The following is a 25,419-nucleotide window of genomic DNA, read 5'->3' on the forward strand; positions in this document are numbered from 1 at the left end:
AAGTCTCCCATGTGTGTCTGTAACCACCTCAGTCACACTTAAGTACTGATGGTACCTCTGGGTGCAGAGGTACCACATTCAGCATGTAAAATCACAGAACACCAAGTCAAACCAGGGTTTTAGATAATATTTTTTCTTTTTAGTTTTTTTTTTAATTATGAAAACATACTTCTTTTGCTATTCTTGTTAAGAGAAGGTTTTTTCCAGCATACCCTTGAACTTGCTATGTAGCTGAGGATTATCTTGAATTTTTGCTCTTCCTGCTCTGCCTCCTAGTATGGGATTGTAGGGAAGTGCCTTAGCACCCATGCTATCGGTTTATGCATGGCTACAAATGGATCCTGGGGTCTCTATCTGCTAGACAAGTACTTTACCCACTGAGCGACATTTCTAATATTTCTCTATAGTTTTTTCATTCTTTTCCACTGGAAGTCACTTTATTGCTATGTTCATTTAGCACAACAATACTAGTAGGGTTTCCTCTGGGGTCCATGACCTATCTTACCTCAGGTTCTTGGCCTGACTGACAATTTCAGAGACCGATTCCATCTCATGAAAGGTTTTAAATCTAATCAAAAGTGGTTGATTACTTCCGTGACATTCGTGCCACTATCACCCTACTGGGTATGTCTTGCAGACAGCTTGCTGTTTCCCTAGTTTTTAAAGTAGGAAATATCTGACACAGGGCTCGCTCCAGTGGCCCTATCCCAAATCATGCCTTGTCAAATTTCATATTATCGGATGTGGGGTTTGCTTCAATGGTCCTGTCCTAAACTATGCCTTGTTAGATTTGTCTTAATTTAAATTTTATATCTATTTTGTTCTGCATCGCTTCTTTTTCTGCTGTCATTTTGCTGTTTTAAAGGGTGCATTACACTATTTATCTTAATTAGTGAGTTCTTTCATGCCCTCTTAAGTCTTGGAACCGTAGGCCAGTTCTTCAATTCCTGACCCTGGTTTCATGACTTGTCTCCATTGTGATTTTTCCTACCGGTGAAAAAGAGGATACAGATGTGTTACTAACAGAATAAGGAGATCCCAGTATCTGGCACTTAACTTGTAATTTACTATTTTGTGTAGTCAAGATATTGTAATTCATTTTATTTTATTTTATTTTTATTTTTTTTTTCGAGACAGGGTTTCCCTGTAGTTTCTAGAGCCTGTCCTGGAACTAGCTCTTGTAGACCAGGCTGGCCTGGAACTCAGAGATCCGCCTGCCTCTGCCTCCCGAGTGCTGGGATTAAAGGCTTGCGCCACCACCGCCTGGCTTCATTTTATTTTTTAAAGCTATTATATTTATATCTTTTTTGAGATGTGGTGGTGGTTGTGATAGTAGTGGTGGTGGTGTGTGCTTGTGTATGTGTGTGTGGAGTATGTGTGTTCACGAATATGGACATTAGTGTACTGCAGTGAGTTTTTGGAGGCCAGAGGACAATCTAAGGTTTTGGTCCTTGCTGTCCACTTTGAAACAGTGTCTGTTTTTTTTTTTTTTTTATTCCCACTGAATATGTCAGATTACCTAACCTGTGTCCTTGCAGGAATTCTCCTGTCTTTACTTAACTCTCACCATAGGGGCTCTGGGATTACAGATGTATGTGCTGCCACATCTAGCTTTACTTTGGTGATAGAAATTTTAACTAGCTTGTCATGCTTACCAGCCAAGGACTCTACCTATGCAGCCATCATTCCCCCACCTCTCTGTCCTTGCCCATCTTTTGACAGTTATTCGATTGTTCTAGCCACAATGTAAACCTAACCCATAACTTTTATTTATTTGTTTGGTTGTTTATTTTTGAAACAGGGTCTCAATGTGTAGAACAGGCTGGCTTGGAATTCCCAGAAATCTGCTTGCCTCTGTCTACCAAGTGCTGCAAGTAATCACGTGTGCCACCACACACAGCAACTTTTACATTCTGAGTAATATTTTACTATTTCAATAAATGGGGATGAAATGGGAAGTATTTGACTCTCAGAAAGACAGTAGCAGTTCTCACCTCCCCCAAAGAACTCTGTATTTTTATGGCAAACATCCTATTTGCACACTAATCAACAAGGAAGAGTAGCCACTGGCTGTTGAACTAGTGTCCAACCGAGCATTGGAAGGCTGGATGCTGGCTGTCCTCTTGCTCATTATGACCACATTCCTGTTTTTCAGAAAGATCAAACCACCCCATTCTAATTCTTCATATGCGTTTGTTTTCTTGGAACTATTTTTGGGCTGATATTTCAAAGTTGTAAAATGTTAGCCTCTTTATTTCAAGCTCTTCCTACGAACCACCTCAATGTGTACATCTGAAAGAATCAGTGTGTGAGCTTAGAGAGTGGGGAAGGAAGGGTTTGTAGAGTTCTAGACAACTAAAAATATGCACACATATGCCCCAAGTTTTGACTTTTCAATGAAAACCATGTAAGGCTATGCATCACATATTTGTTTAGAAAAGCTGGCTTAAGAAGCAAGCTGCAGAAGAAAAGTGGCCGCTTTCAATTCTGATGCTAGATATAGGGATACCTATATCTAGGTGCTGTTTTTCTTTTGTTTTTGCTTTTTTTTGTTGTTGCTGTCGTGTTGTTTTCGATTCTGTCTTTTTCATGAAAAGAGACCCTTATATGCCTGATATGTGGTCATTTCTTTCCTCCAAGCAGACCATCTGCTAAGTAGGATGTTGTCATCCAGAATCTCACTCATTTTATACTCATCTATGGAGCTTTGTGAGATTCTGTACATATGGGGTGTGGAGCAAGAGATGACTTGCCCCAAGGAATACAAACAAATAAATAAATAACTTTTAGGGTGTTAGGCTGATGTTTTGGTGATTTAATAGCTTTCACACATTTCTTTGAAAATGATCACTCTTGTGTAGAAGATGGCGCCTGCAGTGTTCATAGAACTTTGAATCCATGGGAATCTTGTCACTGTAAAAACAAAGCAGAAAAAAAAAAAAAACAGTGGAGGGATGGCAAGATGGCCCCACAGGTAGAGGTGCTCACTGTCAAGTTTCATGACCTGAGTTTAATTCTTGAAATCCATAAGGTAGAAGAGAACTGACTTCTTGTCTTCTGACCTACACATGGCAGTCATGAAACCCTAGCCACCCCCAACTCTACACACACACACACACACACACACACACACACACACACACAAATGAAATAAATTTAAAAAATTCAAATTTAATTTTAATAAAAATAGAAATAATTCCGATTCTCTTTGTTTGATTTTTCTTGTCTTTCTATAGCCATCAGGGAAATGGAAAAAATTAACACAAAACTTGTAGAAATTTAAGTGAATAGTTTATTGAAGTGCTGTTTGTTCTCTATTATTTTTGCTTCTCTAACTACATGTTGGAGACATAAGGAAAGATTTGCTCATGATCACAACCTGTGAGCTCCTTATGGCTATGTTTTGCACCTCTCCTGCTTTGTAGAACAGAGATCAGAAGTTTTTAATTTTCTAGAAAGGTATATTTCCCAATCTTCTTACAAACTTGCAAAGTGGTCTTTGAAATGTTGACATAAAATTTTCAATTTTGACAAAGGAGAATTTGTTTTAAGCTTTTCTTTTGTTTATTGTGGTATGTATGCATATATGCATATTCTTGTATACATATGCATGTGTACGTGTATAAGTATGTTGCACATCTGTGTGTTAGGAGTTTTTCTCTTTAGTTTTCCAGTTTAATAATTCAGTCAGGGTCTCTCACTTGAACCCCAAACTCAATGATACCCTAGTCCCAATAGTCAGTGTCTTCCAGGGAATTCCCTGTCTCTGCTTTCAGAGTGCTAGAATTACAGCTGGGTTGCTGTACTGACCTGCCGTTTATGTGGGCTCACGGGATACAGCTCTGGTTCTCAGGCTGTGCCACATAAAGTAGTTCAGCCACTGAGTCTTCTCCTAGGCCCCGTGAATTCTTCTTAAGAAACACTTCTATTTTATAAGCATGCTTACATAATAAAAATCCCATTATATTTGTCTTTGAGATCAAAAGCAAGATATTTTTGTATTATGTAATTTATCCATAAATGGCAGGAGAGGAAGAAAATGGATTTCAAGAGAGTTGAATATGGATATAACTATCCTGAGAACCTATTGACTTTTTATTTTAATTTCTGTTTCAGAAAAATAACTTTAGTCACCCAGCCATGTTCATCGTATACTTAAACAAATATTTTGGTTTGCTTTAAATTGGTTGGATTTTGCAACTTACATATTTTCCTGAATTGTCTTAAACATTTAATGTACTTGACACTTAATTTTATAAACCAGAAGTGATTTTTCTCTTCTTAACAGACTGGAAGGAAAGAAAAAGGAGATCCTCTCAACATTGCAATTGACAAGATGACCAAGAAAACAAGAGATCTGAGAAGACAGGTATGGTTTTCTTTCTATTTTTGCCACAAGAACTTTGCAATGATTTTTTTCAGAATGCTGCTTTCCAGGGTAGCATTTTAGAGATTACTCATTCAGAAGACTGTTTGCTATCTCATCTAGATAAACATAGACAGAAATCTATTAACAGTTAGAAAACTGCTGAGCCAAGAGATGAGCTGACAGCAAGACTCATGTTGTTAATAGCCTGAGAGGTAGCCTCTCACTGAGAAGACAGGATCCTCTCAGGTGAGAACTTGAATTCTTTTCTGTGTACATTTGGTTTTTAGTTTCTGAATCAAGATATGCCAGGAAACCTTCATTGATCTATGAGAGTTCTTACAAAATGTCCAAGGCATTGAATAATGTACTAGGTTTCTAATGTTTAATAAGAAATAAAATCCTTAATACAATGGGTTCATTAAGGTCTAAGATCCAATGTAGTTCATTGTAGATATAGTTAGGATGTTTATCAGATTAGTTTTGGGGAAGCCCAGAACCAAAATAAGAGTATGTGGCATGGACTAAATGGCCATTGGTATCATTAATCTGATGACTCCAATTTTTCCCCCAGGGAAGATCATATCTGGGGGATGGAGGTAGTTTTCTCATGGAAAATGTTTTATGAACATTCACTAGTATTGACTTTGAAGTTTTTGTTTGTTTTTAATCATGTAAATGATTTCTAATGATTAAACGGTATATTTAATACATAAGATTTTATTATTACTAGGTGTTTCCTGAGGATTTGTTTGTTTGTTTGTTTTTGTCTTTAATGAAAGAACACATTTAAGGCAGTGGTTCTCAACCTTCCTAGTGCTGCTATCTTATAGTACAGCTCCTCATGTTGTGGTAACCCCCAACAATAAAATTATTCTGTTTGTATTTATTAACTGAAATTTTGCTATGGGTTTGAATCATAATGCAAATATCTTTCTGATATGCGACCCAATGGGATCATAACCCACAGGTTGATGACCACTGATTTAAGGAGACTCAACTAATTCTTAAGATGCTCTGAGAACATTGAATGCCAGGATGTGACAGGCTATGGACCTCTTGTAATCCTCATTTCTTGACATCCACTGGTATCAAGAGACCATACAAGTCACCGCAGAACACAGGGTGCAGACACATGACTCAAAATAGGCTTATCCTAAAGATCTGCATTCTGATCTTAAGTGGTACATTTAATATTTGATTTAAAGATAGTTACTTCAGAGCTAGAGAGGTAGTTTAGTGGTTACAAGTACCTACTACTCTTGCAGGATGCAGGCTCAATTCCCAGAACCTACGGGGCTGCACACAGCCATCTGTAACTCTGATTTCAGGGGAAGCTGATGATGCCCACTTCTGGCCTGTCCAGTTACCAGGCATACACGTGACACAGACATACACAGAGGCAAAATACCCACACACATGAAATAAAATAAAGATTTTTTTAAAAATTATTTTTAAGTGTGCATGAATGTGGACTTTTTTTCATAATTTTGAGATAAGCTCTCACCACATGGCTCTGACTGACTTGGGACTCACTACATAGAGCAGGTTGCTCTTAAATTTAGAGTTCAGTTTTCCTCTGCTTCCCCGGGGCTGGGATTAAAACTGTGCTTTAACCCAGCTTGCTGTGTAAATATTGGATGTTATACACACTCCCCATTATACCTCTTTATTATCTCCCTTTTTTGCCCCTTGCTAGTTTCATCAGTCCCCTTTACCTTCCTAGATAATTTTATTTGTACTTTCCCCTCTCCTCTTTGTCATGCACACACACGATTTTGTGTATGTATATAAAATCTAGTAGCAACTAATGAGAAAGAGCATGATATTTTCCTTTCTGAGACTGACTCAATTCACTTAGTATGATTATCTCCTGTTTCATCCATCACTGGAACCATTCTGATATTTTCTCACGATTCACCCTACTTTGTTTTGTAGTGTGCTCTACCTAGAAGAGCCTATACCCCTTATTTTTATCTCCCTGACACCTACACTTTGAGTCTCACCTAACAGCCATCTTATACCCTCTGGCGGCTTTCGCATATGCCCGTCTTCATCACCAACCTGATTGCGCTAGTCAACTAGAAAGAACTACTGCCGAAGGCAGCACCTGCCACGCATTCTACAACTGCAGAAAGACTAGATTGGTGCAGCTGCATCTACCATTCCCTTCTGGAGCACACCAAACAGAGTTAGGATCATCAAGGAGCCAGCGCAGGCATAGCTGCGGAGAGTCCTAGATGGGCTTGAAATCAGAACACAGCTGCTGCACTGGTTTCTCTTCTCAACTAAAGTATTTGCTGGGACCAACTGCTTTACAGGGAGGAATTTAAAAGAGGCGACATTTATTTTGGCTTCTGTTTGGAAGGTACATAGTGCGTCATGGTACAGAGGTAAAGATTTTGAAGGGTAAAGCTGCTTGATTATGTCTGGATGGATCAGGAAGCAGAGAGGGCATAGAAAGAAGAGTGGGCTGAGAACATAAAACTGCACCCCCCACAGAGACTCATTTTCTCAACCAAGGGGCCACTTCCTAAGGATTTATATATAACACCTGAGAACAGCATCAGCTGCTGAGGGTCAAGCATAGAAGCAATTGGGTCTGGGAGTGACATATTTTTCATCTGTTTTCTTGAAAATAGATTACCCCCTCACATACTATATCTATTTCCCCTCCCTCTACTCCTCCCAGACCCTCCTCCCCTGCCCTCCTTTCTACAAAAACCCCGTTTCTGTTCTTCATTAAAAACAAATAGATTTCTAAGAGATAATAATAATAAAACAAAATAAAATATAGTAAAAGGAAACAAAACCTAACATATCAGAAGTAGACAAAACAAACAAAAAGAAAAGAGCCCAAGAGAAAGCAGAGATCCACTCTTTTGCACACTCAAGAATTCTATAAAAATACTAACCTTGAACCCTTAATATAAATGCAGAGGACCTGGAACAGACCAGTGTGGGTTCACTGCTAGCTGCTTCAGGCTCTGTGAGTTCATATGAGCTTTGATAATTTTTATTTAGAGGACCTTGTTCTCCTGGTGTCTTTTATCTCCTATGACTCTTACACCCTTTCTGCCCCCTCTCCTAAGGGTTTCCCTGAGCCCCGAGGGGAGGGATTTGATGGAGCCATGCCCTTTATGGCTGAGCATCCTAAGGATTATGAGGCACATTTTACATTACACTTACATTTACATGCGAATCACAGCACTGCAGTTCTACTTGGGTGCTTTTGGGATATCACCAGGATGTTCCAGGAAAGAAGTTATGCTTCAAATAATATGCCCCACAAGACAGAACTTGTACTTCTGGAATCTGAAGACTTTGATTTGCCAGTTAAAAGAATCTTTTAAGGATAACATTTCCTTTTGGTTGTTGTTTTTCTTTGAAATAAGGCACAAAAAAAGATTGTCCCATTGTGTGTTAGTAATACCAAGGAGAGATGGGCAGTTCTGCCTAACTTGTGCTCTAAGATCAGCTCTCATGTCCTATCTGATATGAGATGATGTGTCTAATAGGAACTAGAAAGTTAACTAAAAAGAAAAACCATTGGCTCATAGTGAATGTCTCGACTCTGTCTCTAAGGTTGTCGCATGACTTTAGATACTTGTTTGGTGCCCACCCCTCTTCTCTCTTGCTTTGAGACAGTTTCACTCATAGCCCAGGCTAGCTTTGAAGTCCCACAATCCTCTTCTGTCAGCTTCTGAGCGTTAAGATTATAGGTGTCAGTCATCAAGCCTGGCTCTGGAGTCACCATCTCTTGATCTTCTCTTCATATGAAGTGAGGAGCCAAACTCAGTCTGGAGGCTCTCGTTGAGCTATATAAAATTGTGTGAATTCAAGGAAAGTGTTCATTCATGTCCTGTGCTGGAGGTCCCACGGTATAGTAATCAGATTTTAGAAGCATGGACAGCGTCTCCAGTGGTTGCCTTTTCTTAGCCTCGGGAGCAAGCTATCAACATGTGCTCCTACCTCCCTGCTTTATTGGCTCTAATGGGGATTTGGTTTTACACTCAGGAGCCCGCTCTTTAGTTGTCTCTACTTAGAGACCTAGAGGTTGTCTCCTCTCCCTACCTCCCTCCCTGCACCACCCCACCACCATTTTATTAAGAAGGGGTGGTAAGGGAATCCCCAGAGTTGTCTTTTAGCAGAAGAGAATGGTAGAATTTGAAGGACTCTGAAATAAGCCTCCTGGAGAGCTGCATTCAGGGTGGTAGGCAAAGCAGCATTGTTTCTATGCCTGTCAGTTTTTGCTTCCCTCACATTCATAGGAATGAGGATAACAGGATTGTTTCATGGTATTAAGACACAGCAGTACTAGCATAATACCCCACCACATCTGTGGATTTGGTTCAAACACCTTTCTCTTTTTTAATCTGTCTTTCTTGGACTAAAATGGTCCCCATCTGTCAGTTCCGTGGCTACCCATATGTTGGGATATTTCTGTCTTCCCATCCTTTCTGTCTCTCCACATTTACCTGTATGGCACAAAACATTCACTGATCTAAATTGAAACTCAGTTTGGATGGAATATGCAGTGACTAATTTGCCTGGCTCAGCTGAGCTTCCCCGCCCCTTAGATTGGGCAGTCAGGGGCTGGAGGTCTGGCTCAGCAGTGAAGAAGGCTTGCAGCTATTTCCAGTATCCATGTCAGGCCTCACCCAACCCCCTGTAACTCAATCTGCGAGGGATCTGACACCCTTTTCTGCTCTTCATGGGCACCTGTGTATGTGTGGTGCACACTCACACAGCCAAACAAACATAAACCCAAAGAAAATGAAATACATCTTAAAAATTAAAAAAATAAAAGATTTAGGCAGTTAGTTGATAGGATTGAAGACCGTTTCCCTTGATACTGAAGACTGTCAAATGTAACAGTGTCTGTATGAATATTTTCTGCTGGTGAGGTGCTTCCCATGGCAGATAAACCTGCCTGATAACAGATTATAAAGGAGATCCCCCAATGACCTAGGACCATGTCCATGGACACATGCATTCTGCATTCCTTGTTACAGGGAGCACACCGGAGATGACTACTCAGGCATAGCTTACAGCCAATTAAAAGTCTTCATTCCAGCCACCTGGGATTACACTGCACTATTTCAGACCCAAGTGTAGCCCTGAGCATTTAGTCAGAGTGACTTCTAAAGGTAAAAACCACATTCTGGTATCTTGCTCTGGGGCTGCAAGGGGAGGGTTGGACATTCAGGCAGTTTAACAGAAGCTAAATTAGGTAGGGTATCTTGGCCTCAGGTCCTAGGACGGAGTTAGGTAATTTTCCACAGGACTCTCTATCAAGGAGATTAAATTCAAGTTAATCCTAAAATGGCCTCTGCAAAAATGCAAGATAGAGGAACCTCTGCAGTGTCTTGCTCTGTCACACCTTGGTTTTTAGAGAAATCAAATCTGATAGAGAGGAGAAGAGGAAATAAAAGGTTGTAGTTAACAATGAGACTTGCACCAACTTACATGGCTTCCTGCTTTTGTCTCTTGCATTTCCTCTCAGCCCTTGGGTGACCCTGGAACCTTCCAAAGTTACACTTACTAAATTAAAACAAATAAAGTCAATCACAATCCTTATCTTAGATGTCCCTAATTAGGGAAATGGAGTTAGATTTGTAGACCCTTAAAAAAATCGAAAGTCTTCAATAAAATAGATCTTTGTTGAAGTTGAACTTTCAAGCAAATAGGAATCTTCTCTTGAGGCTACATTCCCCAATGGAGTTGAGTCACACACTGTGGAAAGGTCGTAGGAACACAAGGGTGTCACCTTAAACTGACTGGCATAAATTCATCTTGCCATTTAAAATCTGTGACAGTGGGCAGTAGTAGAACAGAATTCTCTTAGGAGTGCTTTGTATGGGCTGAAAAACAGATTTACGGAACAACGACTGTCAACTCTGAGCAGTATGTTCTAATTTTAGAGCTGTGGGCCTAGTGGGTCCCACGTCTGGGCGGATATCCCAGCTGTGATTCTGGAACCGGTCTGGAAGCAATGCTTTTGGCTCTCTCCATGTCTGCATACAGAGATGCCTCAAAGTCCATCCTTCACTCACAGGGGACTGCACCTGCCTATTGTACTTTAATACACAACGTCTGAACACCTTTCAATCTGTCCTAGGTATATAAGGATACTAGTTCATTCTGGGGATCATTTTGATCTTTTTACTAGTCTTTTACTCAAAATTGATATACAAATTAGGATCCAAGGTTTCCCTAATAAGTACTATACTATTAATGGCTAATCTAATCATCCTCATTTCTCAAACCAATCAGAGACTTAATTTTGATCATTAGGTTCCCTCTTGGTTTAGAGAACAGCTTGCAAGATACAGTTCTTTACTTCCCCCATCTGGCTCTCAGGATCAAACCAAGGTGTGAGGCTTGGCAGCAAGTGCCTTTACCTCCTCACCCTTCTCAATGGCCAACTTCTAGGCTTCCACTCTCATGAGCTATGAGAAATTCCTCACAGTACAGTGCAGTGGGGTTCAACTTGATAAAAAGCCTCAATTTTACTATTACAATGAAACTATGTTTTAGTAACACTGATTCTTGTATAGGATGCTTTCATATTGAGATAATTACTACATGGAGGGGTTAATATAGAAAATAACTAAGAGCTCCAAAAGGAAACACATCACATGTGTTAGAGGGTTCACTTATATCTGAAGACCCTACAATTTTGATAGAGTTTTATAGCTGTCTCTATTGGAACGCTTCCTGAGAGAAGACCTCGGGCTGACAGTGGGCCATCATCACTGGTAGTTTGCAAAGTCACTGTCTGTAGAATGTAACTCGACTTAGCTGACCCATGGGCAGACTTTATGATGTGCTGGATCATTCCATGAACTGACCACATTTAGTCCTGAAACTAGATGTGTGAGGAGAAAAGATGGTCACTGTGTATGTCCACTCTACAGATGACGACAGAGAGCAAATTAGCACATAGATACATGGAATGTGTCTGGTATTTCTGACTCAAGCAGCAGTCTGACTGTCACCTTGCTCATAAGCTTTATCCCATCCCAGTTTCCTATAGGAGAAACACATGCAAGGGGGCAACCCATACTGTAGTCTACTCTGAGGAGGAGGGAAGGAGGGAGGGACGGAGGGAGGGAGGGACGGAGGGAGGGACGGAGGGAGGGACGGAGGGAGGGAGGGACGGAGGGAGGGATGGAGGGAGGGAGGGAGGAAGAGAGAAGAGAGAGAGAGAGAGAGAGAGAGAGAGAGAGAGAGAGAGAGAGCGAGAGAGAGATGCTTTATGAGTTTTTTTTTTCAATACTGGAAGTTAAACCCAGAGCCCTCAGGCCCTTTATTATTATTATTACTTATAGTGACATTTTATATATGTTTTATAAACAAAGCTTGCCTAAAGAACAGAAGATAAAACTAAGCCACTAGAGGTCAGGCAGTGGTGTCACACACCTTTAATCCAAGGATTGGGAAAGCAGAGGAAAATGGATGTCTGTGAGATCAATGCAGAAACAGATCAGGTGGTGGTGGCACACATCTTCAATCCCAGTACTAGGGAGTCGCATGCCTTTAATCCCAGCACTGGAGAGGAATATAAGGCAGGATGTGACAGGACCTAGTTCTCCTTTAGTCTGAGGATTTCTTAGAGGTAAGAGCTCTCTAGTTGTTTAGTTTTACCTTCTGGTCTTTAGGCAAGCTTTAGTTATAAAACATGAGTAAAATATCACTATAATTTCTATTACTATTACTACTATTACTGTTACTATTACTACTTTTTATTTAAAGGTGAGGTCTCAGGTAGTTACCCAGACTGACTTTGAATTTCCTGTGTAACCTAGACTGCCCTTGAACTTTTGATCATCCAACTTTTGTCTCCAATATAATTGGGATAGGGGCCTATGCTACTATGCCCAGCTGCCCTGTGGTTTTCAACAGCACCTCCACCACAGAAGGGTTTGTGGTTACAGAAACCTATAGACAGAAAATAAGAAATATGTGTTGGATGTCAAAAGCTGGTTCGTTCCTACTTCCTCCCCTGGATTTAGCACGATGACTCACTGTAACCTCTTGAAAAGGTGCTGTTCGCTTTAGGTGCCTAGCGTTTTGATTCATGAATTATAGACATTCCAAAGCATTTACAGTAAACAGGAATGTTAAAGCATTCAGTTCTTTTTCTCACATCTCCCTTGCGGGGGGGGGCAATTATTTTTAGGTTCATTGTCAAGAAATATTTGAAAATTATTTCTGGATCTAAGTGTGTTTTTCTTCCTACAGAGATAGATGTCTAAGGCTACAGCAACAAGACACGCTGGCTCCATGATTCCTTCTGAATGCTAAAGATTGTGATTTTGTGCTGAGACCCTGTCACAGCTAAGAATCCCCAGGGATTTGGTCTTTAGGTCAGAATCTTAGCTCACTGTGGAAGCATGGAGATCAGAAATGAGCATACTGTAAAAGAGATGTGGAGTAGAAAAATAAGCAATGCAGGCATAGCTAAGCACCAGAAACCAGAATAATGAAGGGTGAGAACAGAGCAGGATAGATATGAGGTTTCAATATCATAGACACAGATCATGTGGGAGGAACTCTTCATTAAGAAACAGGTATTCTACCCACTCTTTCATTGGGAAAGCTATGGTAAATGATTCCTAAACATTAGCACACCAAATACTTTCCTTTGTTTTGTGACACAAGCTCTTACTATGTTATCCAGGGCCTTGAGTACCAGCCTCAGTACCTACTCAAGGCCCAGAATCAGATATCTATGGCAGGTGAGAATCAAAAAGGGTAAAAAGATCAAGTAAAATACGTTACCTCCACATGTTCTTTATTTTTTTGTACGAGGGGCAAAAGTGAAGTGAAGAGGCAAGGTAGAAGAAGAATAAGGGAAATATAGAAGTAGTGTAAGGGGAAGAAGTAGAAGAAGTAGTAGCACCGAGAAGAATAAAGAAAAGAGGAAGGAGCGTAAGAGGAAGAAGTAGAAGATGAAGTATCAAGGAGAAGAATAAGTTGTGATCTCCATGAGATTCCTAGTTTTTACAGACATAAATTGAAAATTCCATAGGTGAGGATAATGATAATATACAAATCAAAATTACAAAAAAGCACAGGTATTCCAAACCATTAGGTAAAGTTACTAAGTATCCCTGAATCCTCGATTCACCCATTCTCCTCATCTAATCTCTTTTGTGATAACCAGCTCTGAGGACACCCTGATTTGTTTGTTCACAAAGGTCAGTGCCTGTCTTCTATAGAAACTTCTATGTGGTCTGTTAGCAGGTAATTTTGTAGGATTGACTCTATGCAAATTTGACTGTTAGAACAAAGAGCAAAGGTTGTAGCTCTAAGGCCTAATGGTGTGGGGGATTGGAGCAAGGTCGTTCTGTAGCCCTGCAGGAGAAATTAGACTGCTGTGATCCTTTTGGGAATGAATCCCATTTTTGTAGGGAAGAATCATGGCTTTGCAAGGTATTTACAGATATAACAATAACTTTTCCAAAAGACAAGTGTTCTGCAAAATGGGTGCCCCATAATTTGTACTGTGGATCTGCCTTTATGAATCTGTCAGCTGTACATTTACTGTACAGTCTTGCTGGCTCCAATACCATGTAGCACAGCCCAACATTGAGCTGGCAATATTCCTGCCTCAGGCTCAGGAGTGCTAGATTGTAGACACATACCCTTGTAATCCACCACACATATGCTATCTCCAAGTCTAGGGTATGTGATCAAGTCAATTGGAAATAGCTTTTTACATACAATGTAGGCAAGTATAGTGATATTTTATTTATGTTTTATGTATAAAACTTGCCTGAAGACCAGAAGGTATAACTAAGTCATACTTAGAGCTCTTACCGCTAAGAAATACTCAGACTGAAGGAGAATGAGTTCCTGTCTCATCCCATTTTATATATCTCTCCAGTGAATCCCATTTTATATATCTCTCTAGTGCTGGGATTAAAGGTGTGTTACTCCCTAGTACTGGGATTGAAGGTGTGAGCCACCATCACCTGGGTCTGTTCCTACATTGATCTTGTATAGCCTAAAGTGACCTTGAACTCACAGAGATCCATCTGCCTCTGTCTCCCAAATCCTGGGATTAGAGGTGTGTGATACCACTGCCTGACCTCTAGTGGCTTAAGTTTGCCTTCTGGTCTCCAGGTAAGCTTCATTTGTAAATATAAATAAAATATCAGTATAGGCAAGTCCTTAGCAAGTGCTGTCCACTTCATGAGGTGGTTTAATTTATTCCTGTGATCCTATAGAAGGTAAATGTCTTAGGTCCAGCTGGACACCAGCTTAGCTCTTCTCTCCCTAGCTAGTCTTGATCTGCAGAAAAGTCCAGCATCCTGACCCATGGTCATTACTCTAAGAGCACACTCTGCTGAGAAGAGAGGGGTTGCATATGCATGGCTAGGAAAACTTTATGAAGTGGGACTTCAACAGCTGAGTTGCTCTGTTCTGCTCATTCCTGCAGTTGAGGTGAGATGGGAAGGGGAAGTGATCAGAGCAGTGACTGAATCCAAAACACAGTGTCGAAGATGCCTGTTTGGTCTAACCTCCAGCACTTGCTCCTGTTTAGACAGGAATGTTGGTACAGTTCCTAAATTGTTCATTTAGCAAGTACTGCTGTGAGCACTTTAACTAGAAGTTTCTGTTCCTGGGCTTACTTTACACATTCACCTAAAGAGTAAACAGTGTGCTCCATTGTGGGGGATATTGATTTCACCAAAGTGGTGCTGAGACTGACCCTACCTGGAATCCTAGTAGTATGAAGACCAATCAAAGAGGGTTGTTGAATTTGAGGGCAGTTTGGGCTATGCACTGAGACCAGGAATAAAACAAATAAACAAAAAAACAAAAATGTGTGTCACAACACACATTCCCTGTTATTTCAGATGTTCCATTTTTTAAAAAAATCTGTCTGTCTATCTATCTATCTATCTATCTATCTATCTATCTATCTATCTATCTATCAATCATCTATCTATCTGGTGTATGTATGAGAGAGAGAGAGACAAAGATAGAGACAGAAAGAGACAGAGAGACAGAGACAGATGGGAGGAACAGGCATACATGTGCCACAGGCTTTGATGGTCAGAAGACAGCTTTCAGGAGCTGGTTTTCTCCTATCATTTGCATCATGGGGATTGAACTTAGGTAGTCAGACTTGACAGCAAGTACCTTCATCCATACAGTTGTCTCACTGGCCTATGGTGTTCTCAGTCTTGAATTTATTTTTTAAAAATATTCATTTGTTAAGTCCAAGGTCCTCCCAACATAGAGTAAGGAACCCTGAAGGCTCCTTGGCCTGGAGAGGGAGGGAGGGGGGATATGGGTGGAGGGGAGGGGAGGGAAGGAGGAGGAGGAGGGGGGAGATGGAAATTTTTAAATAAAAAAAGGAGAAAAAATATTCATTTGTATTTTATGTGCATTAGTGTTTTGCCTGCATGTATGTCTGTGTGAGGATGTCAGATCTTCTTGGATAGACATTACATACAGTTGTGAGGTGCCATATGGATACCAATTAAACCCCAGTCCTCTAGAAGAGCAGCCAATGCTCTTAACTACTGAGCCATCTCTCTAGCCCTTCAGACTTGAATTCTGCTGCCTTTGAATCTGATAGTGTGTTTTCAGACTTCCCTGAATCCTGTTGGTTAATGTAGCTGAGGATGTGTCAAGACTTTGGACATTCATCACATCTCCTGTCCTCTACCAGACATTTTCATTCAAGAGGCAATACCTGTTTATTATAAGGAAGAGACCTTGTTTAAGGCTTGTAAGATACAGAAAAAAACCATATGGGGTCTTCTAACACATTCACTATAGAATAATTCATAATCTATTCCAAGGGGGTAGAAATCTTATAAAACAGTAAATTTTACCTTTGATCACCAATATAAGTTGTTTTTTTTTTTCCTATCCAACTGACCACTTCACTAACATGAGCTTGTAACCGTCAATTAAATATCTAACGAGAGCATCAGGCTTCACAGTTTAAGGACTTAGTTCCTCAAGACTACACCAATTTTACATGCCACTTGATAGTCATAGGTGGCCATTAGTGGTTCTGTCTCCTCAGTCAACCAAATGAGTTTTGATTAATTTATCAGATTGACTTCTGGATCTCAGGGACACACTTACTTGTGTTAGGAATATTATAAAGAGCCTTGTGGGGATACAGATGAAAAGACACATTGGCAGACGTCTCTTGGGAGGTTCACAATTGGACTGTGCTGTGCTTCCTCCTTTTGTGCTATGACCCATGAGCCTGCACATGGTTAGACTAGAAGTTTTCTGAATGCCATTCTGAATGCTGTCATTTCAAGTTCTTGGTGTGGCTTGTTACAAAGGCCCAATTGATTAAATCACTAGTCATCGGTAATCAGCTCAACCTTTGGCCTTTCTCAATTCCCCAGAGATTTAAGGTTGGATGAAAGCTACAGGTTCTATTCCTGGAGTCACCTGGCTATTTTACCTGGCAATCATTCTCTTCCTGAGGTCCCACCAAATGCCATCTCATTAGAACAAAGGATGTGTCCCTTGCTTAGGAAATTCCAAGGGGCTTAAGAACTGTTTTTAGGTGTAATTAGCCAGGAAATTACACAGGTCTCAGAATTTCTGTGTCAGAGATGAAAGACTAAGACAAATTTCTAGCTAGTATTCTTGTCTGCAAGGATCATCTGTGTTAGGAACTAGGGTAGATATGTAGATTTCTGTTTTATAAGACTTCTACCCCCTTGGACTAGATTATGAACAAATAGTCTTACTACTCATGGCCCCTTATTGTGGGAGTAAACAGACAGATATACTTTCTTTGAAAATTTAGAAATAACGTTTTTACTTGTGTGTGTGTGTGTGTGTGTGTGTGTGTGTGTGCCTGCCTATGCACATCACTACATGTGTGTGAAAGTCAGAGGACAACTTGAAGAAGTCGGTTGTCTCTTTTTCCAGTTGTGGAAAAGATGATGGTGATCTATCTCAGGTCATCAGGCTTGGTAGGCAGCTTCTTACAGATGAGCCATCTGTCAGACTTCTGTCTGTGCTTTCTAAGGAGGAGAGCTACAACTAGGGTAAAGTGTGAGACAAACACTAAATGTTAAGGCACACATTATCAACAAAACTCAGGAGTCAACAGAACTAATATTTTATGTATCACTTTAGGAAATCAAGGTTAGTGAAAAAAAATCACCATGGGAGGATAGAGATAAATGACCCAATTAATAAAGTGCTTGCCTTTCAAGCCAAAGGCCTCAGTTCAGTCTCCAGCAAATTCATAGAGTCAAGCATGTTATTCAACAAATGGTGCTGACATAAGTGGATATTAACATGTAGATGAATGAAAATAGATCCTTACCTATTGTCAAGTACAAAACTCAAGTCCAAATGGATCAAAGATCTCAACATGAAACCAACCAGACCGAACCTCATAGAAGAGAAAGTGGAAAGTATACATGAACACTTTGGCACAGGAGACCACTTCCCAAATATAACCCCAGTAGCACTGACATTGAGAGAAACAATTAATAAATGGGACCTACTGAAACTGAGATGCTTCTGTAAAGGAAACGACAAGACAAAACAAAATGACAGCATACGGAATGGGAAAAGATCTTTACTAATCCACATCAGACAGGGGCTGATCTCCAAAATATACAAAGAACTCAATGTACTGGTCATCAAAAGAACAAATAATTTAACAAAAAATGGAGTACAGACCTAAGCAGCGAACTCTCAACAGAAGAATCTAAAATGGCTGAAAAACACTTAAGGAAATGTTCAACCTCCTTAGCCATCAGAAAAATGCAAATCAAAATAACTCTGAGATTTCATCTTACACCCATAAGAATGGCCAAGATAAAAAAACAAAACAACAACAACAAAAAAACAAACAACAAAAAAAAACTGATGACAACCTATGCTGGAGAGGATGTGGGGGAAAGGGAATACTTTCCCATTGTTGCTGGGAGTGCAAACTGGTACAGCCACTTTGGAAATAAGTATGGTGATTACTCAGATAACTAGGTATAAAGGTTAGTGGGAGACATCAACACCCCATTCTCACCACGGACTGGTCTGTCAGACAAAAAAAATAACAGAAAAAATAAGGGAACTAACAGATATAATGACACAAATGGACTTAATAGGCATCAATAGAATATTCCATCCAAACATAAAAGAATATGCCTTCCTCTCATGACCTCATGGAACCTTCTCAAAGACTGAACACATACTAGGTAACAAAGAAAACCTCAACAGATACAAAAAATTGAAATAACCCCATGTATCTTATCAGATCACCATGGTTTAAAATTAGAATTCAACAGCAACACTAATTCCAGAAAGCCCACAAACACATGGAAATTAAACAATGCTCACCTGAATCATCAATGAGTCAAGGAAGAAATTAAAGACTTCCTAAAATTCAATGAAAATGACCACACAACATCCCCAAATTTATGGAACACAATGAAAGCAGTGTTAAGATAAAAGTTCATAGCACCAAATGCCTATATAAAGAAGCTGGAAAAATTTCACAACAGTGAGTTAACTCTGAAAACTCTAGAACAAAAAGAAACAAACTCACCTAGGAGAACTAGATGGCAGGAAATAATCAAGTTGAGAGCTGAAATCGACAAAATAGAAACAAAGAAAAAATACAAAGAATTAATTAAACAAAAAGTTGATTCTTCGAGAAAATCAACAAAATAGACAAACCTTTTTCCAAACTAACCAAAAGGCAGAAAGAGAATATCAAAATTAACAAAATTAGAAATGAAAAGGGGGACATAACAACAGTCATGGGGGAAATCCAGAGAATCATTAGGTCATTTCTTTTAATCAGTCAGTATAGCAAATTGACAAGCTCCAGGCCGGTGAGAGATTTCTGGAAGACCCAGTGGCTGATTCCTGAGCAACAATATCAAGGTTGTCCTGTGATCTTTATACTCGGGTACATGCTCACGTGTGCACACCTGCACACCCACATCCAGACATAAATTTCAATGAATCATTGTCAACCTTATAAATAAAGATGCGATTACTGAAAGAACAGTAGTACGAAGCCATGTGGAAGTCTGAAGCAGAAGGGAAAGTGTACTGATCCCCTTTTTATTTTTATAATCTTGCCTCATTGTTCATCATGAAGGGACACTCTTTCCTCCTGGCTCTGCTCCAGAGTCCGTGTATTAAAGTCTGAGTGCACCTGCTGTAGGGGAAAGTCCCTGCCCACAGTCTCAGAGTCAGATGGTTTGCTTTACTCTCTCACTTTAGTGGCCAAACACCGGCCTTTAAATTTTTGGGGATGACACCTTGGAGTCCAGACTCAAAGATCTATTTGAATTGTGGCATGTTTTAGGTTATCTTGCTCCAAATACATCTCTTCTCAGTGTTTATCATGGTGACACGGGCCTTTTATGCCACTCTGAAGTGCTTCAGAGAAAATGGAGAGTGTTCTAATACCGCTGATTTACTCTTCCAGGTCGACAGTAATTTCCTCACTGCCTAATTATAAGGCTTGGTTTAATTCACTCTACACATAATGTTTACTGATGCACATATGGTACCCCATTTCAGGAAACTGTACCCAGAACGGGCATTTTTGTCATGCTGGAGCATGGAAAATATCCTTTATAGACAGAAAAATAAAAAAGCCAAGGAATTAAATCAGTTTGACAAAATTGTCCCTTAATAAAAAGGAGAAAGTTCATTTTTGTACCTTGCTGAGAGAGCCCATATCTCTCTTCCTCATTTATTTTATCTGTTTACATTTTTAAAAAATGAGGCAAGGCTCCACTTTGTAGGCCAGGCTGGTTTTATATTTACTATATAGCCAATGCTTGCAACAGTTCTCCTGACTCAACCTCCCCATGCCAGGCTCATTTATTGACTTATGGTTTGTTTTATTGAGACAGGCTTTCACATAGCCTTCAACAAGAATGATCTTGAAAAGCTGATCTCCCTGTATTCCCATCCCAAGTACTAGGTTAACAAGCATGAACCACTACACTAAGTCTGACACAATTTACTTTAAAAGATGCATGGTGCTTATATGTTTAAATGTCTTTAAAGGTTTAAAATTTTCCCCCAAACAAAAGCCATAGTGGGAGTTGAGATAAAAGGGGGGCAGGGAGAAGAGGAAGGAAAAACAGTCACCTATCTTGGGCTTACTCCTTGACTGTCCTTGAAATAAAAGTCACTGATTCAGAAACCAGGGACTCTTGAAGGAAAGAGGTCTTTTCAAGAGAAGAGATGTCCTGTAAGCATGCTACTTCCTCTTTACCTCATCTTTCAAGATGAGTGTTCTTTTCTCCCAGCCAGTGGTGCCACTATCAGGTAATTTTAAAGTTTTTTTTTTTAAATGAAGGAGTATCAGTGGCATTATGCATATTAAATCTTGGTATTGAGTTTGTGCTACCAACTGAATGAGATTTCAAAGCTGAAGGTCGAAGGACAGCTTCATTCAGCCTGATATGATGGTTACCTATCTTTAGTACCAGCATTGGCCATGGTATGGTGGTAAAGGCAGGGAAATTGAGAGTTTGAGGCTAGCCTGTGCTAGACAGCAAGAACATGATTTTAATAAGAAAACAATTCGAACCAAATCACAGTACTTAGAGTTGCAGACACCAAACAACACTGGTCAAAGAGCACATTTGCTTAGGGTGTTCTGTGAAAATTCATTGACCAGATTATACCATGCGTTTCAGAATTAGAAGTGGCTTCCAGTGAACTCCTCTGTTTTTCCATATCCTGAGTGCTAAGAGAGTTTAGGTTTAAAGGCTGAGAAGTCACTGAGATGCCTAATCTAACCAGCTTTCTTCACCTTCTAGGCCATGGTGCCCATTTTTGCTTAGTGACTTGTGAGAGGCAGAGAAGCACAATGGTCTCTTGAAGCTGTGTGACATTTGTTTAGTATTCTTTCTTCTCTTGTTTGTCTATTGACATCCTGATAACTCTCTAGAGACAGATTACTGCCAAAACTTTTTTTTTTCGTTTTTAAAGCAAGGTGCTGAATTTACAAAAGAAAGATTAAAGTTTGTAGTAAGATGAGGTTTATAAGTTAAAGTACCCAAGTGGACTAACTGTGAAGCTTGTCCTTTTTAATGACTGTAGTCTTTCAAATTGGTACACTTTCATCTTAGTGTATAGTTTTTATTAAAACTCCCTTAATGGAAATAGCATAAGGTAAATATCAATTATTAACGAACCCCAACTTTCTCTATGATAATCATTATAGTAAACTTCTTGGTTAATATAATTGCAATTTTTTCTTCCTGAAGCCATGCATATCCACGTTCGGTCTTAGACAAGAAGTTGAACTATGGATGCGATTTTGATAATTATTTTTCTAATTAATCCTATGTGAAGGGGCAAAATGTGAAACACTTCAATTTAGCTGGGGGATAGATGATTGACTAAAGAGATGAGCAGTCTTGCCTGGAGAATTTGGTGAGAATTAGTTGACCAGATTATGCCAAGTGTTTCAGAATTAGAGGAGATTTGTCCTGAGGAATTTGGAGATAAGAGAAGGTTTTTCCATCAGATCTGACCAGGAGTGCTGTTGGAAGTGTGAATAATTAACCAGTCACAGCTCCATCCTCTTCGCTTCCTTCTTCCACAGTTTCTATGTTTTTCATGAGTGCATTAATCCTATTTAATTGCTGGAGGCAGAACTTTCTATATGTTTGATTCCTTGCATTTCAAAGAGAATCAGACTGCCTTAAATAGTTGCAGTTTAAGCTCCAGATCTGCAATGGAGTAAAGGGAACCTTTGGGCAGAGCAATGTAGGAGCTGTGGGAGACCAGAGGAATGCAGGAGGGAGAGCACAGAGTTTCGTGAGCCAGAACTAATGAAGCATCTCTGACTCTGGCCATTCCTTCCAACACTCCCTTGAAATCATCAGGTCTAAGCATCTAAATGAATGTCCTCTATGGTGTTTTTGTGGATGATCAAATGACGAGCTCAAGGGGATAGGCAAGTTGTGATTTACCAACTCACAGTCCTACTCAGGGGTTACTTTGGAACCTGGTTACTGCTACTCCATGAGCTCAATCTTGGAGTGCTTGGACAGACTATACAAATGCCCCTACCAATTTTGCAAGTTTAGGTGTAATTTCAGGATTCAGAAACCATTCAAGTGCAGGACACAGACCTTAAGTAAGTCAGGGAACCTTACCAGATACCCCCTAATCCACAAAGTTTAGGGAAAAGCTAATAGCTTTGACTTTTATGTTGATCCCTTCCCTTTCTTTTCTTGAAGCTTTTCCCCCAAAAGGAATTTTATACAGACAAATGGCAAAATGGGTGTTTCTTAGTGAAATGAGTAGCAGAGGGAGAACAAAAATCTACTGGGTTAAACAAGACTGGTAAAAACAGACCATGTAGGGGCACTAAGAGTCCGGTTTTAGCCTTCTTGGTTCCTTTCCTGGGTACAATAGATAATCAGTGTTCAGTGACTATAGCGTGAACAGAGTTTGAAATATCTTAAGTATTGCAGTGGCGATTGATGAACAGAACAAGAGGAACAGAAGAAGAATAAAACCTACTTGTGAGGCTAAAACAACATTGTCAAACTATTGCTGCTGTCTCAAATCCCTCCATCTCTCTGATCGCAGAAATCAGTTCATTTCTTATCTAGTTGCACTGTCAATTGAGTAACTGTAACAGAGACACGGTGACCCCCAAAGGTCAAAATATCTCTACAAGAAGTCTTCCTGCATCTGCACTAAAAGCAAACAAAGCATGAGATAGAACAGGTATCAGAATGTGAACAGTTAGTTTTCCTCAAACTAAAGGATCTTGAATCTGACTACATCTCCTATCTTTTCTTTTAATAGCAATAGCTCCAATTATTTTATGGGACTTTTTTTTTTTTTACAAATTTGGGAATATGAGACAATGATTGGGGCTCATTCAGAAATTAAGGATTTCTTGAGAAAAAAAATGTCAGCGATTGTTAGAAATGCAATGAGTTAGAACTGACCTGAATAACCCTTTCCTGAGAACAAGCTTTCATAATACCAGAAAAAAGCATAAAGGCTTCCAAAAGAGGGAGGCAGTCAACAATACCACTCATCTATCATGCCTATGAACAACATCAATGATCAACATGGCACAATAATGCAATGATTGCAGTAGTGGCACACATACGTTGGTGGTAAACAATAACTCTCTAGTTGGACTTAGACCTGTACAACAAGAGGGAAACTATGCCTGGTACTGGAAACCTAGTGAACTACTCAGTCCTAATGAAGTCATTGGAGGAAAATCTAGTTTACTAAACCAGAATAACCCCTAACAATAGTCCATAAACATTTCTCATTATACTCACAGTTAAGTGTAGTTCAAATTCCTCCGCAAGGAAACTTCTCTTATCAACAGATGGAGAACACTAAAGAAAACCATGAGAAATCAAAATGTAGAGTGTAGAGTCTAGTCTATAAAACACATCCACACCTAAGGCTCAGTGAGCATTATGGAAGAGGAGGTGGAAAGTTTTAAAGTGTCAGAGGATCAGGGAGTTTGCTGTGAGAATATGTCTTCTTACTGTTAAGTCTTACCAGCATGACCCCTCCAAGATAGGAGCATCAACAAACACTCCAAACTCCTATGAGGCCCCAACCCCACACAAAAAATTATAGGCAACTGAACAAAAACTGGTAGTTGGGAAGGTAGTCTTCTCCAAGGAGGAACATACCAATTGGTTGTCCAGTGCCAAGCAATCCATGTTGAAAACATACATACAATATACAAAGAACATTTTGAAGACTTAACAAGTTATATTTAGGAATAATTTTTCCTAAAGGCAATAAAAATTAGTGCTAAGGAGGCTTTTTTTTCATGGTTTATTTTCTTTATATTTAAAATTTCCATCTTCTCCCCTCCTCTTCCCCCTTCCCTCCCCTCCCCTCCACCCATACCCGCCTGAGCCCCACATTGGAGCACCGGACTAAGGAGGCTTTTAATGAATTTGAAGGAAAGCAGGGAAGGGGATAAGGGAGGATTTGGAGGACGAAAGGAGAAGTGAGATATGTTGTAATTGAAGCCTCAAAGACAAAGACAACAAAATTAAGAACTGAAAACTTGCAAGTCTGTGTTATAGTTAAAAACAGCAAGCGAGAGTCACAGCAGAAAGCAGCAGGACTCCATAGGGAGAAAGTAGTTCTAGGGCACCTTGTGTTATCCGTGATTGAAATAAATCAGGAGAGGGTGGTAGAGGGTTCTGGAAGCTTCAGAAGTACACTTATCTGAGACATCACCACTACCACCAAGTGGGTGCCTGTCACCTGTCTCCCCTCACTCAAGCAGCATGTTAGTCCAGGTTACCACCTCACTCAGTTGACCTGACCTCTCACTCATCAGATGCTTGGAGAGGGCACTGCTGAGGCTTTGGCTGAACTCTTCTCAAGATGTCTTTATAGTTAAAGAGGATTTGTCTAAGACCCAGAGACACATGCTGGGATATGAATGGAAAGTATATATATTTATGGATCCAGATGACTCGGCCTGCTACAAATCCCACCACATTTGGCAGGTGTGTAGGGTTGACCCTGTCAAAAAGGAGTAATGGAATTAGAGACTTTCTATATCTTGCCTCAAAGTCTTCAAATGCATTCTTTAAAATGTGTTTGAGAGGTTTATTATTTAGCCTAGGATGTTTTAAAGACTACTTAGTACGTAAGGCTTGTGTGGACATTTTTGTGATCCCTTTACCTCAGATTTTTCAGTACTGGGATTATAGGACTATGCTACTATACATGAATAATTATTTTTAAAAATATTTATTTATGTATTTATTTTGTGATTTGCCTGTGTGAATGCATGCTTGGTACCCACAAAAGTCAGAAGATGGTGTTATATCTCTCTGGAGCTGGAATTTTCAGCAGTTGTGAGTGGCCATGAGCATGATGGGAACTGAACTTAGGTCCTTTGCAAGAACATCAAGTACTATTACCAATGATCCTCTCCACACGTGTTTTTAATGTTGTTGTTGTTTTCTCCTCCTCCTCCTCCTTCTCCTCCTCTTCCTCCTCCTCCTCCACTTCTTCTTCTTCTTCTTCTTCTTCTTCTTTCTTCT

At 39.8% G+C, this 25,419-nt stretch overlaps 1 protein-coding gene across 5 annotated transcripts in view; it reads left to right on the forward strand.

Annotated features, from left to right (window-relative positions):
* The window catches only part of Ctnna2 (catenin alpha 2), a 994,060-nt gene that overhangs the window by 710,233 nt on the left and 258,408 nt on the right, over positions 1–25,419 (forward strand). For all 5 annotated transcript variants that reach the window (XM_038318873.1, XM_038318875.1, XM_038318872.1 and 2 more), the window contains one exon: positions 4,289–4,369. In XM_038318873.1, the coding sequence (XP_038174801.1) occupies positions 4,289–4,369 (81 nt within the window). The remainder of the gene's footprint in view (positions 1–4,288; positions 4,370–25,419) is intronic.

The sequence above is a fragment of the Arvicola amphibius genome, chromosome 2 (assembly GCF_903992535.2).
Source record: "Arvicola amphibius chromosome 2, mArvAmp1.2, whole genome shotgun sequence".
Taxonomy (NCBI): Eukaryota; Metazoa; Chordata; class Mammalia; order Rodentia; family Cricetidae; genus Arvicola; species Arvicola amphibius.